General features: G+C 44.9%; 1 protein-coding gene and 1 long non-coding RNA gene across 2 annotated transcripts; both read left to right on the top strand.

The window, feature by feature from the left end:
• The first annotated feature begins 529 nt into the window (after window positions 1-529).
• On the top strand, window positions 530-4097 carry pcna (proliferating cell nuclear antigen). The gene is made up of 6 exons (XM_061816852.1): window positions 530-1121; window positions 1997-2094; window positions 2173-2240; window positions 2316-2510; window positions 3102-3225; window positions 3716-4097. Exons 1-6 carry the CDS (start codon window positions 688-690, stop codon window positions 3790-3792), a joined length of 996 nt encoding a protein of 331 aa, XP_061672836.1. The 5' UTR covers window positions 530-687; the 3' UTR covers window positions 3793-4097.
• Window positions 4098-4835: 738 nt separating this feature from the next.
• LOC133499183 (uncharacterized) lies at window positions 4836-6160 on the top strand. The gene is made up of 2 exons (XR_009794573.1): window positions 4836-5088; window positions 5264-6160. It is a non-coding gene; the product is annotated as an uncharacterized LOC133499183 (long non-coding RNA).
• The last annotated feature ends 6337 nt before the right edge of the window (window positions 6161-12497 follow it).

Genomic DNA, 12497 nt, shown 5'->3' on the forward strand with positions numbered 1-12497 from the left:
ACATTCAAAGAATGTCCTTTTTGTGACGTTTGTCGTCGTCGTCGTCTTCTTGTTCAGGGAGACTTCTTGTCTCTGAATAATTACCCGGACCGAATCCTCTGAGCTCCACATTCTCAGGTGAGATCCTGGAGCGCAAATTCTGGGCCTGAGATGAATGATGTCACTTCCACCTGGCACACCGATGGAGTCAATTGTTAACGGAAATGACGTCGGCCACCAAGTCCAGGTTAAGAACTCCACCCCCGCCCGTGCTTATGATCGAGCATATTTAACAATTGTGAAAGAGCGAGAGGAAGACCGAAGAAAAGGTTGATGGATGTTGTGAGCGAGGACAGTTGGTGACGGAGAGGAAGATGCACGAGATGGGCTTGGATGGAAAAAGACCCCGAGCGGGACAAGCCGAATGGCAAAGAAGAGGTTTTCAACTGTATGTTCGTTCAATAGTTGAAGCGAGCCGTCTTTTATCTATCTTTTTCAAACTGTTTTTAATCGTGTCATATTGAGTACCTTGTGTATGAAACAGGTTTGGCTTGCCTTCACAAAAGGGGAAGTTGCGGGGTTCCGTCGTTATGCGAGGTCGAACAATAACGCGAGTTCTGTTCCTGTTCCTGTGTTACGACCCTCCGCCTCCTTTTCGCCGGCGCTCCAAAGTGACCTGTCAAACGCGGCCGCCCAGCGGGAGCGGAAATGACGACAGAGCTGAACATAAGGCAGGAAGTGCGCGCGCCTCCGGCTCAGAGCTTCTTCCTGCAGAGCGGCGACGGCTTCGCGCTTTTCCTCACGAGGCTCGTCTTTTGTTGTCGGACGTATTTCCAAATCTCGGCCTTCGAGGAAGTCACCCACACGCCCCCCACCACCGACGCTTACGTTTTCCTTTCAACGACTCAGCAAACGGCAGGCATGTTTGAGGCTCGTCTGGTCCAGGGATCCATCCTGAAGAAGGTTCTGGAGGCCCTGAAGGATCTGATCACGGAGGCGTGCTGGGACGTGAGCTCGTCCGGCATCTCGCTGCAGAGCATGGACTCCTCTCACGTCTCCCTGGTGCAGCTGACCCTGCGCAGCGACGGCTTCGACTCGTACCGCTGCGACAGAAACCTCGCCATGGGGGTCAACTTGAGCAGGTTGGACTCGTTACACGCCGTTGCGTTGACAACGGCGGCGCTTTGCTTTAATTCGTTGTTGTCATTTTTGTGGCTCTCGTGAGGGAAAAGCAAAATTGAGGGGGGGCGGGGGCGGGTTGGCGGCCATCATGGCGGATTTAGCCGGGCATCTTTTAAACGCCACAATTTGCTTCGGATTGACTATTTAAGTGTGTCTCGAGTTTAATCGTCGTAATAACATAACCGTCCGTAGTGTTAGAAATTTCATTTTTTTTTTTTTCTGTTCAGCGTTTGGTCGCCAGCGAGCTGACGTCACTTGGGCGCCAATTTCAGATTTGGCGGGAATAGGGTTGACCCCGGGAATTTGTACTTCCGGTAATGACGTCACGGCGGCGGCGGATGCCCTCGTTTTCATACACAGCGGGGCGGGCTTTATGAGGAAAATTACTTGTTATTAAAATGTTAATCCCTGCAGTCACGAGCCGCTTGTGTGTGCATACATAACAAAACGTGCACTCACCCTAATATTTGACTGTAGTTTACCGTGCATTAATCCGCCCCTGCAAGCTTTTGACAATTATCTCAGAACTTGATCTGCGCATTTTTGGTAACTACTACGTTACAAACTATTGGTTAAAAATGTTTTTGTAAAGAAAAAAAATCAACAAACAGCCAAGTTGCCTCAGTTCCTCCACTTTAGGACATTAAACAATTTTTAGCAGGCACTTTTATATTTTGACGATAAATTGAAATGCCTCAGATGATTCTGTTGTTGTTTCTGAACGATATTTTTGCTGCTTACTCTTTGATTGATTTAAGAAAATGACACCTTTGAATGATTGTAAGTGCAATGTAGATGGTCAAAAGTATTTACGAATGTGTATCTCCGACAACAGCATGTCGAAGATCCTCAAGTGCGCCGGAAACGAAGACATCATCACGGTCCGAGCCGACGACAACGCAGACACGCTGACGCTGGTCTTCGAGACAGTCAGTAAGTCGGAGGACAATCTGGTGTGCCTGATGCCGTTCTTGCTTCAACTTTCATTTATTTATTGTTTTTTTTTTAAAGACCAGGAGAAAGTGTCCGATTACGAGATGAAGCTGATGGACCTCGACGTGGAGCAGCTGGGAATTCCGGTAAGACGGCGTTGTGGCTTTCGGGGAATCCGCTCGCCGAGGCGGATTCTGACCGGCTCCGGTCCCGTTTGGCAGGAGCAGGAGTACAGCTGCGTGGTGAAGATGCCGTCGGGGGAGTTTGCCCGCATCTGCCGCGACCTCTCGCAAATCGGCGACGCCGTCATGATCTCCTGCGCCAAGGACGGCGTCAAGTTCTCCGCCAACGGGGAGTTGGGAACCGGGAACGTCAAGCTGTCCCAGACCAGCAACGTGGACAAGGAGGACGAGGCGGTGAGTTTGGCCGACTGAAAATGTTTGAGTTATTCATTGAAGGATTAAAAGTTAGCCGTGCCGGAATTTGGCTCATAAAAGGGGGGGGGGGGGGGGGGCTGAGGGCTTTGACGAGGGCTGAGCTTGTTTTGCTACGCTCAAGTAAATCCAAAAATAAAGCAGTGTTTGATTTTGCTCTGATAAAGTAAATTTCAAATTATTTGAAGGAATGATTGTTCAGTTGCAAAAGGACATCTTGTTTGGTTTTGATACATTATAAATTATAATTAAAATTAAATCTCAATGATTTTTACTTTACTTACTACTTTCTTTTTTGTAAATAGTCATTTTCGAGATTGATTTACACGGTCAAAGATCTTAAAATAAGTCATTTGCGATTCAAGGAGTAAAGGATTTAAAAAATATATATATCTACAAAATAGTGTAGTAAGGGAAGTTCGACATTCAACTAAGTACAAATGAATTTAGGCATTTAGAAGTAAACATGGTTTTCATACACTGAAATGAATTTTCAAAGTCAAGTAACGTGATCCAACACGTTATGATGATGATGATGAATCATGTCAAATGGACGTTTTGCGCTTCTCTCAGGTGACCATCGAGATGAACGAGCCGGTTCAGCTCATCTTCGCCCTCAACTACTTGAACTTCTTCACCAAGGCCACGCCCCTCTCCAAGACGGTCACCCTCAGCATGTCGGCCGACATCCCCCTCGGTAAGAGCGCCAAAAACGCGGCGCGCTCGTCACGTCGATTGTCGTCTGACGTGAAAGCCGAAGCCGAAGGAAAGTTAGCTTGCCGCGAGCACGTAACGGCAGATGGGCGAATGAAACCGGCGTCGTGTTCTATGTGCCGATATATTGTGCTGCCCTCTCGTGGCCGATGCGGACGCACCAGAAGGAGCAGCGCAATGTCAGTTGAAATGAAGTTCCAATTCGTGTTCATTCTTTCCATTGCATTTAAGAGCCGTTCAGCTGTGCGCGTTTTTATTTTTAAAGAAACATTTTGCCGGGGGCATTTTCATTGATTTCTATGAGGAAAGATGATTTGAGCTGAGTCACAAACACGATTCAAAATTAATTCTGGCTTATCGCTCGTGTCCTTTGTCAATGTCTGACTTTTTTTATTTTATTATTTTTTTTTTTTTTACTATATATATATATATATATATAGTTTATATTTATTTATTTGCTCGAATCTGTCCAGTCGTGGAGTACAAGATTGCCGACATGGGCCACGTCAAATACTACCTGGCGCCCAAGATCGACGAGGAGACTTCCTAAGCTGCCCGAAAGTCCCCCAGAAGTGAGGACGACGGAGAAGCCGAAGACCGCCGAGGGTCAGGTGGTCTCCTGGTTGACGCGGCGAGAACTTCGGTGTCAACGTTTTGAAAAGAGTGATGCAAATTCCGGTTGTGGGGAGATGTCAGCACGTTTCGGGTCCTGCTGTCAATTTGCATCCACACTTGCAGTTTGTTGTTGTAGATACATATTTGTAAATACTTTGTGGTTTCCACCTGTCACTTACCAATTGTTTTTTTTTTTTTAACTCTTTGACTCGGCCCCAAATAAATGATCCATTTTTGACAGCTCTGCGGTGGGTGCCTGCATTTTGAAATCAAGTCGTACAAGTGAGGCTGCCAATAACACGAAATACAAACTTGTGTCCAAACTCAAACTTTGCGTGCATTTTTGTATGAAATGGATTTATTTAGTTTACTGTTCTAACCGGACAGTTCCATTGGCTTAGATTTATATTTCTATCTTTTTAAGAGCGAAACATTTGCTGTGTTTCTACACAAATTTGAAAAATGGTGAAAATGGGTTGCTAGTTTTTCAGGTATGCTTCTTGTTGGGATGATTGTAAATATAGTTATCATATGTTTGCTGTGCTTTGCGGCGATAATGAAATGCTTGACGACAGAAGTGAATTTAGCAATCCAGCAGGAAACAAAAAGAGGAAGAAGTAATCGGCTGCCGAAGACCAAACGGGGGCAGTCTGATGGGAGCCACCTGAAAAGAAATCCCAAATAAGTTTTTGCCTTTTCCAAAATGCATAATAAATCAAGAAAACCACTTCCGCCCTCGCCCTCCGTGGTTGTGTAAAGCAAATTGTAGTTAAAGAGGTTTCATCGTTTCAACGAAGATCTTCCCGGTGCACTCGTGTAGTCGTAGCTGGCCTCTACTGCCATCTCGCGGCCTTTTGTCATGCCTACACTAATAAAAGAAGGTCGGATTCGGACTTTTCGAGCGCACTTGCCATTGGACCTTTCCGATTGGCGATCTTAAGCTCCTCCCCCCAGCTACGTTCGCACAAGCTTCCAAAATGGCGACAGAACAGGTTGGATTCTCTAACGCGTATTCCAGATAATATTGCGATATATTTTTTTTTTTGCCAAATGCGTCAGATTTGTACGAGAGGGTTCTACAGAGAGGTCTCAACTATTTCACGCACACGGAATTAAGATTTTGGACGGAGCCGGGACGCTGGCGACGCAAAACAAGTCCGACGCCGAACAAGCTTCGTATTGAAATCCAACAGGATGAAATTGTGGAATCGTACTGCGCGTGTAAAGCAGGGTGAGTACTTTTGACTTGGAAAGATCACCAGTGACGTCTTCATAATTCATTTGACTTGGCTCGTAATGGAGCCCACTTTTCTGATGTGATCCGAATGGGCAAATGGACATTTGTTTTGCATTTACGTATCCCTAACCCCAACTCTTGGGCATAAAACAGGACACACTTCGTTCAGCAGGTAACAAAGTGAAAGTGCTTCTCCTCCACTGATAATAATTCAATGAAACTCAGAGAAGATACTTCTCCCCCGCTTACCCTGGGACATACAGCCTTGTGTTTGTTGACATTGTCCACATTTAGTTGTACGTGAGCTCTTCTGTGACCCTTAATCCATCGTCGACATCAACCGTGTGAAAATGAATCAAGCGGGCGGACCCCTTGTAAGCTAGCCGGCTACCTTTCATCAGAATTGGACGTTCCCCAAGCGCATGGGAGGACCATTTTCTTCGCAACGTGAACTTTTCCAAGCGCACGCTACTGACAAGCAGCATTGCTTGTGGGACAACATGGCGGCAGGGGCGTGTCAAGACAACGCGGCTATCTGATTCGAATCGACTGGTGAAGCCGACGTTTCTAAATCGAGTGACGGATATTAAAGTAACTAACGGCGTAAATGGAGACATGGCAGTGAGTGCTTTTGTCCACCAGGTGTTGCTGTTTTCTCTCTCTCATTAAGTGACCGCAAAAGCTGGTCTGCCTCGCGTGACTTTCCCTGAAAATCAAGCTGATCCGTCCGCGCCTTGACAAATTGGTTCGGAATTCCGAGAAATGACCTCGTTCAATTCGTCGCAGGCGGGCGGGCAGAGTTCCGCGACGGTCCGCGAAGGCAACCATCATCCATCAAACCGAGTAAATCTGCTCGTTTGGGTCTTTTTGGGTCAGATAGTTTTAATCTTTTGGATAAGCTTTTTCATCTGGTCTGGCGCTCGGATTGCATCTCCTTGCTGTGCAAACTCATTTGGGTTGAACAGATCCGCTTCCGTATGAATGACAATTTCAACGTGCTCACTTTCTGTGGGCTACATTAGCTGAGAATGCTAACATTAAGCGTGGGTGCGTCCCCCCCCCCCCCCCCCCCCCAAAAAAAAAAAAAAATTCAAAGAAGCACCGAGATACATTTCCAACCCAGATTACATATTCAAGTCCTGGTGACGATTTCAATTTAAGAACCACGTGAGGCTCCAGTCGAGTGACAGCGCGTAACTTAGCCGGCTCCCAATACACTGTTTTACTTTCTATTAATATAAATGGAACATTGCTGACTTTTGTTTTGTGTAATTTGAGAAACACGAGTCTAGTGTTAAGTTGCATGCCAACGACGTACTATTTGAAACATAAAAGGGAATTTATATCACAACACGTTCTCCAAACAGGAAGTCAGGAGGTGTCACCATCCAGAATTTACCCAATTGCATAATGCACAACGACAGCGTTTCTTCTTCTTCTTCTTCTTCTTCCCGGTCCACTCATATCATTGTAGCTGGCCTTGACTGACATCTAGTGTACTTTTGACATTACTACAACTAAGCTGAGAGGCTGCAGGTTACTTCCGGGCGCAAACTTCGCCGAACAACGAGCGCAAACAGAATTCATTTGAAATTTGGTCAATTTCATTGAAATGTACTTGTAATGTATTGTATACATGTTCTACATTCCTAATGTTCAACAAAGTACTAGCGCAAAGCTCTATTGGGCTCCTAAATGTGTCAATTCTAAATTTTAAGTAAAGTCGATGACTTAGCTCAGAATGGCAACGAATAGTTAATGCAGCATCCGACCAGTACCTGTACTTGGACTGTCTGCCCCCACCCCAGCCAGCCACCTGGTTTAAAAATAAATAAATAAATAAAATCATCTAATAAAGTGCAGGATGAAATGACGCTGCTGTGGCAGAACAGATTAAACGTGTCTGCCATCATAATCCCTCAAATTCATCAGATGAAATGGCTCAATCGTAATGAGCCTTTAGGAAAAAAATGGGGGGGGGGTTGCCCCTGGTGGACATTTTTATATCATAATTCATCGCCGGCGTCTTTGACATCCCGAGTGAATGGGAGGCGAGCGCGCCCTCTGAGGCGCAGTACTCCGAGTACTCCAATTTGATATTACTGATAAAAAACACTGCAGTCGTTTGAAGAAGTTTAATTAAGCGGTGACATTCAGGTTCACTTTAATTACTTCCTGCAATCAAAATCAAAACGGCACAGTCATAATTGAGTTTTGCAGTGTCAAAATAACGCCTATTCTTTATCTCAAAGTTGCTGACCTCATGACCAGAGTACAGGAAAGAGAAAAAGTGTGTACAGTCGCCTCTGAAGTCGTCAGCTCCAGGCAGACGCTCGCTTTCTCTTTTTCCTCAAAGTGCGCCACTGGTAACCGCTCGTCTTATCTTATGTCAAGGACCGTTTTTGAACGTGTTTGGGTAAACTGAACTCATTCAACTTTTACGTACGAGACCTCTTCAGTGATTTTCGTTGTCAGAAATTTAAGTGCTGTGTTAATGTCGAAACTGCATTTTGTTTTGGCGGCTCACGTTCATCATTTTTAGGAATAAACCTTGTTTTTGACGAGCACCTATGGCTACTATGCTACTGTACTTTGATGTTGGTCAGCGTCACAAAGTTTGTACTTGTCAATGTAAGTACAGTACAGTATTTATTTTGGGTCATACTTGGTGGAGAATGTTTAAGAACCACTCCTCGAAAGCTGGAAAAAAAAAAAAAGAATTATGTAAATGTTTCTCTCAGATGATAGATTTTTGTTTTGTGTGTTTTATTTATTTATGTTTACTTGACCCCTTTTCCTTCTTTTAAAATATTTTTTGAAAAGAGCTATTTTTACTTTATTTTGAAAGAGTCTTTTTAAATAATTATTCTTTGAATTCCTACTTTGTTCTTTATCAAAATAACTGTCATCATTTCTGATCATTAAATATTAATTAATGACATTTATCGGGATGTAATTATCTGTGTGTTGCCTGTTAAATGATTTCAATCTCTTTGATTGTTTTTGTAGTATTAATTATTCATGAATTATTTAATTGACATTATATTAAATGGTTAATGAAAAAGATTTAAAAATGATTCAAGTCAAATGTAGCGGACTTTTTGTTCGTTTTCCAATTATTTTTACGTTTTTTAGACTTTCTGATAATAATGCGCACAGCGGCCTTTTTTGACATTTGTCCCTCCCGGCCTGATGCGTCAATATTTTATATATCAAATTTTGTTTTGTTGAGTTGGCTTATTTTCCTCCTGCTTCATAACAAGGTGTACGTGTACGTGGTCCATTTTTGAACTGAGCTTCCAAAAATCCGTTTCCGTCTTCATCAAAGCGTTAACCCGAATCTCTTGACAAAGCTGACTCGGGCAACTGCTCGTATTAGGAACGTGCACGCGATTTAATGAAGTGGGTATAAAGTGCACTGAGGACGGCAAAGTAACCGCATGAAGGGGAGAGCAAAACATGCTTCCTTTTCCTTGATGTGGAATTCTTATCTTGACCTTGCGCTCCTTCTTCTTCTTCTTCTTCTTCTTCTTCTTCTTCTTCTTATCTGTCTGGCCTGCCTGCCATTAAATTGCTTTCCAGTGGCAGGAGATTTTTCGTCTGGGAGTTGAAACGTATGCAGGCCGCCTCTCTTTGTGGGTGTCGAAAGTCAACACCCCCCTCCTCCCCCATCTAAATCGCACTTTTTTCCCGTATGTGAAAATGAAGAATTTGAGAAAACAAAAGTAGATGGTGGGCCTTTAGATATTGATTTGAGAGAAGAGTGATCTGACCTACAAGGTGTTATTCAGTCATTTAAAAAAAAAAATGTTTTTTTTTTTTTTTTTTTTTGCTTGAGATAGGGTTAGTTAGCCACGTGTTGGGAGTGAACCCGGTTAAATTAATTTCACAATAAGCAGCGACGTGGTTTTAAATCGTTACATCGCTTCTACCAGTTGACTGCCAAACTAAACATCAAACACGGTGAGGATTTAAAACGATCATCCGTCTTTGCCGCTTACATTAATGCTAACGAACAACGCAAAAAGTCATTGACGTGTTTGAGGTTAGCATCGACACTGATGCTTTTGGAAGCAACACGTTGTAACATAAATGCTGGAGCAACGCATGTAGACAGTCTCCCACACAAAGTCAGTGAATGCTGAAAACGGAACTTTTTTGGGGGTGGAGACCAGCCACTTTCCTGCCGCGCCATTTTGACATTGCTTACTTGAATGCAGTTACTGAAACCAAAATTCCTTCAAGATGAAACATGCTCAAGGCTCATTTTTGGGGGACTGAGATGAATATGAGCAGTTACTGACCGATGCAGAGTTCCCGTACCATTCGGGCCTCTGCGGGAGTACAAAGGCGCTTTTAGTACTTTGGATACTTACGTTTCCAATGAACGCACTGTCAGATGAAGAAATGTCTTTCTTTCTTTCTTTCTGATGCACTTGATTGTGAATCGCCAATGTCTGAAACCGCCGCAGTCTGCTACGCTCTACGGGCCAGGTGGACTTGCAGTATTTACATATCGTTGGCTCGTATCAGCAGTCTTCACGAGTACCCGATCCTTTGAAATCCGGCCAATATCGGGGGCCGTTCCAGCCGCCTGGTATCGGTTCTTCCCCCTTCCTATTCATGATGTCTCTTGGCATCTCTCCCACTTGACGGCCAAAGAAACGATCGTGAGAGGTTAGGAAGGATGACGGGAATCTCATCGCCTGCAAAATCCTTCCTGAAAAGCGGACGTTTCGCTAAGGGCAGGCGAAATGGCTTCATTGATCGGGTTGATATCCTTTAAGTGTGATTGACACGACATTGACGTGTCAATGCAATAGTGCAACGTCCTCACTTTGTTCAAGTTCATCCAACAAATATAACCCAAACAAGCACAAAATGCTGCTTTTAAACCAGTTTATTTATGAAGGAAGAAGAAAAAAAAAAAAATCCAAGTTACCTGGTCCTTTGTGTCATCGTCATCAGCAAATCATGAATGAATTGCGGCTAATCATAATTTTTGGTTCAGTTTCACTTCGCCGCACATCCAAGCCTGATTACGTCCAGAAGTGTTCAATCAAGAAGTCACACAAACAGATTCTCTCCTGACACAATCAAGACGGCGACAAGGATTTAAAGAAATGCAGGAATTGATTTTTTTTTTTTTTTAAAGCCATTTGTAAAACTTTAGGACTCTAGCGAACCACAGGGAGAGCCATATCCTCACCTGGAGAAAAGATGGAACAGTGGCGAACCTCCCCACTAGTTGCCCGCCTACAAAGATGAACCCAAAAGAAGAAGAAGAAGAAGTCATCCAGGAGGCCACAAAGGAAGTTTAGGACAACTTTTAGGCTCCCTTGCCTCAGTTAAGGTCAGTTTTCATGACACAAGAACCTGGGTGGAAATGGTATGGTTCCGGGGTGAAAGCCACGGCTGAGCAGAAAGGCTCTTCTTACTTTTGGCAAATAAGTTAATCAATCAAGCTGAATGATCGGCAAGACTTTTGGGGGAATATTTTGTGAACTGACCAGATGAAAGTGGATGTCTGCTCACATCTGGGGTTCATATCATGTAGCACATCATACCAACAGCGCAACGTGATGACGGCCTTGGAAACTGCAAAAACTGAATATGAGAATGGACTCAATACTTTTTCATGGTCATGATGTGCCCTCTGTGGTTTGAAGCAGTTTCGCACCCCTGCAGTATGCAACCGGAGTATTTAAAAAAAAAAAAATCTCCTCAGCATTTTTTGCTTTTAATTTGTCAAGGAGTATTTAAAAAAAAACCAATCAATTTTTCATATTCCCATGGACTCAAAGAAAAAAAAAAAAGTGATGCCTCTCGCCAGTACTACTGAAACGGGGATGGGAAGTCTTGTGGTGGTTTGTTTGGTTTTTAAGGGCGGGCGGTGGGGGTTAGCCTTCCCTGTGAGCACATTTCCCGACGAGAAAGCTTCTTTTGTAAGCGCAACAGCGGGTCGGGTCGCGTCCCGCGTGGTGCGTGCCGCCGCCCGAGACCCGCGACAGAACACTCTCTTACGTAAGCCCGCAGAGCTCCGGCTGCGTGGATTATTCATGCTCGGCGATGCGCACGCACGTCCCCCCCAAAATTTCCAGGTGTCAGGATGTGAGGGGCTTTCCAACCCGAGAGGGGCCCCTTTGATACTCCCCAGCATCCCTCACAGCAGGCACGCGAGTATTTGTGACTCTGGTCCTCCTCGCCAGGCATTAGCATAGTAAGGACGCGTCCTTCTTTCGTGACCTGTCACGGGAGACCAGACAGCCCGTGGAAGACGGAGGAAGAGGGGCGGCGACACGCAAGAGAAACTCCCAGGTCGGATTCTGGAGATGAGGAACAAAAGTCGACCCTTGATCCCGTATTGCTCGCCCCCCCCACAAACATTTTCTCTGTAAACTGTTTTGGGTTTTATCTCGGACTTGTGATCGGCTCCATCTCGCCCGCGCCATTGAATGGGGACGAGCCCGACAGAAAATGATGAACGGATGGATGGATGGATGAACTCCACCTTTGCGGTTTCAACATAAACGAAGCAAGTGTGACGCTCACCGATTTGAAAGTTGAGCTCAACCGGTGGCTGAGTTTTGTTTCCGGATACGTTTTGCGTGTTTGAAGGCGAGTGGCCACGTGCCGAACAACAATCGTTGAGCTCAAGATGCAAATTCCTCCCGCTCGTCTCAGCGGGCCTGATAATATTTGGGACGGGGCTAAAAACTTTCCCCGTGATGTCAGCAGTCTTCGTGTCATCTTTTTCCATCCTCCCCTCTGTCCTCGTGTCCTCCCTCACAACATCCGTCACCCTTTCTTTTCTCTGGTCTCTCTCTCTCTCTCTCTCTCTCTCTCTCCCTCTTTTGCCCGGCAGCTCCATCCTCAGACTCTCTCTGGCCTCCGGACACGTCCAAACCATCGACGTCTTCTCTCTCTCTCTCTCTCTCTCTCTCTCTCTCTCTCTCTCTCTCTCTCTCTCTCTCACCTCGTCTCCAAAGCATCCAACTTTGGCTGTCCCTCGAATGCAGTGGTTCCCAAAATGGGGGTGAAAAACGTCTTTCCGGGGCGTCCGCCACTCGATGTCCGAGACAGAGTAATAATAAATAGTTTTCTGAAGAAAAGAACGAAAAACAAACAAAAAAAAAGGATAACTTTGCTCATTTCCCAGCACTTGAAGAAGAAATCCAGCAGCATTTGAAAACAAAGCGGGCAAGTTTTGACCACTATTTTTTTTTACACTTGATGAATTGTTTGGGAAAAGAAGAATCACGGGTTCGAGATCCTTTTGGCTTCAATCTCGACACGATGCACGACGACAGAAAGGAAGAACTCCCGGAAGTCCGTCGTTCAGAAGCCATCCGTCGACAATTGGAGACCAAGTCAAACGGCACCCAAAACTCGCCAAATCAGCC

The sequence above is a fragment of the Syngnathoides biaculeatus genome, chromosome 4 (assembly GCF_019802595.1).
Source record: "Syngnathoides biaculeatus isolate LvHL_M chromosome 4, ASM1980259v1, whole genome shotgun sequence".
In the NCBI taxonomy this organism is placed as follows: domain Eukaryota; kingdom Metazoa; phylum Chordata; class Actinopteri; order Syngnathiformes; family Syngnathidae; genus Syngnathoides; species Syngnathoides biaculeatus.

Excerpts from the sequence above, each read along its gene's own strand:
- pcna (XM_061816852.1), top strand. The coding sequence starts at position 688 with ATGACGACAGAGCTGAACATAAGGCAGGAAGTGCGCGCGCCTCCGGCT. Across the intron at positions 2,095-2,172 it reads GCTGGTCTTCGAGACAGTCA|ACCAGGAGAAAGTGTCCGAT; the intron begins GTAAGTCGGAGG and ends TTTTTTTTAAAG. Across the intron at positions 2,241-2,315 it reads TGGAGCAGCTGGGAATTCCG|GAGCAGGAGTACAGCTGCGT; the intron begins GTAAGACGGCGT and ends CCCGTTTGGCAG.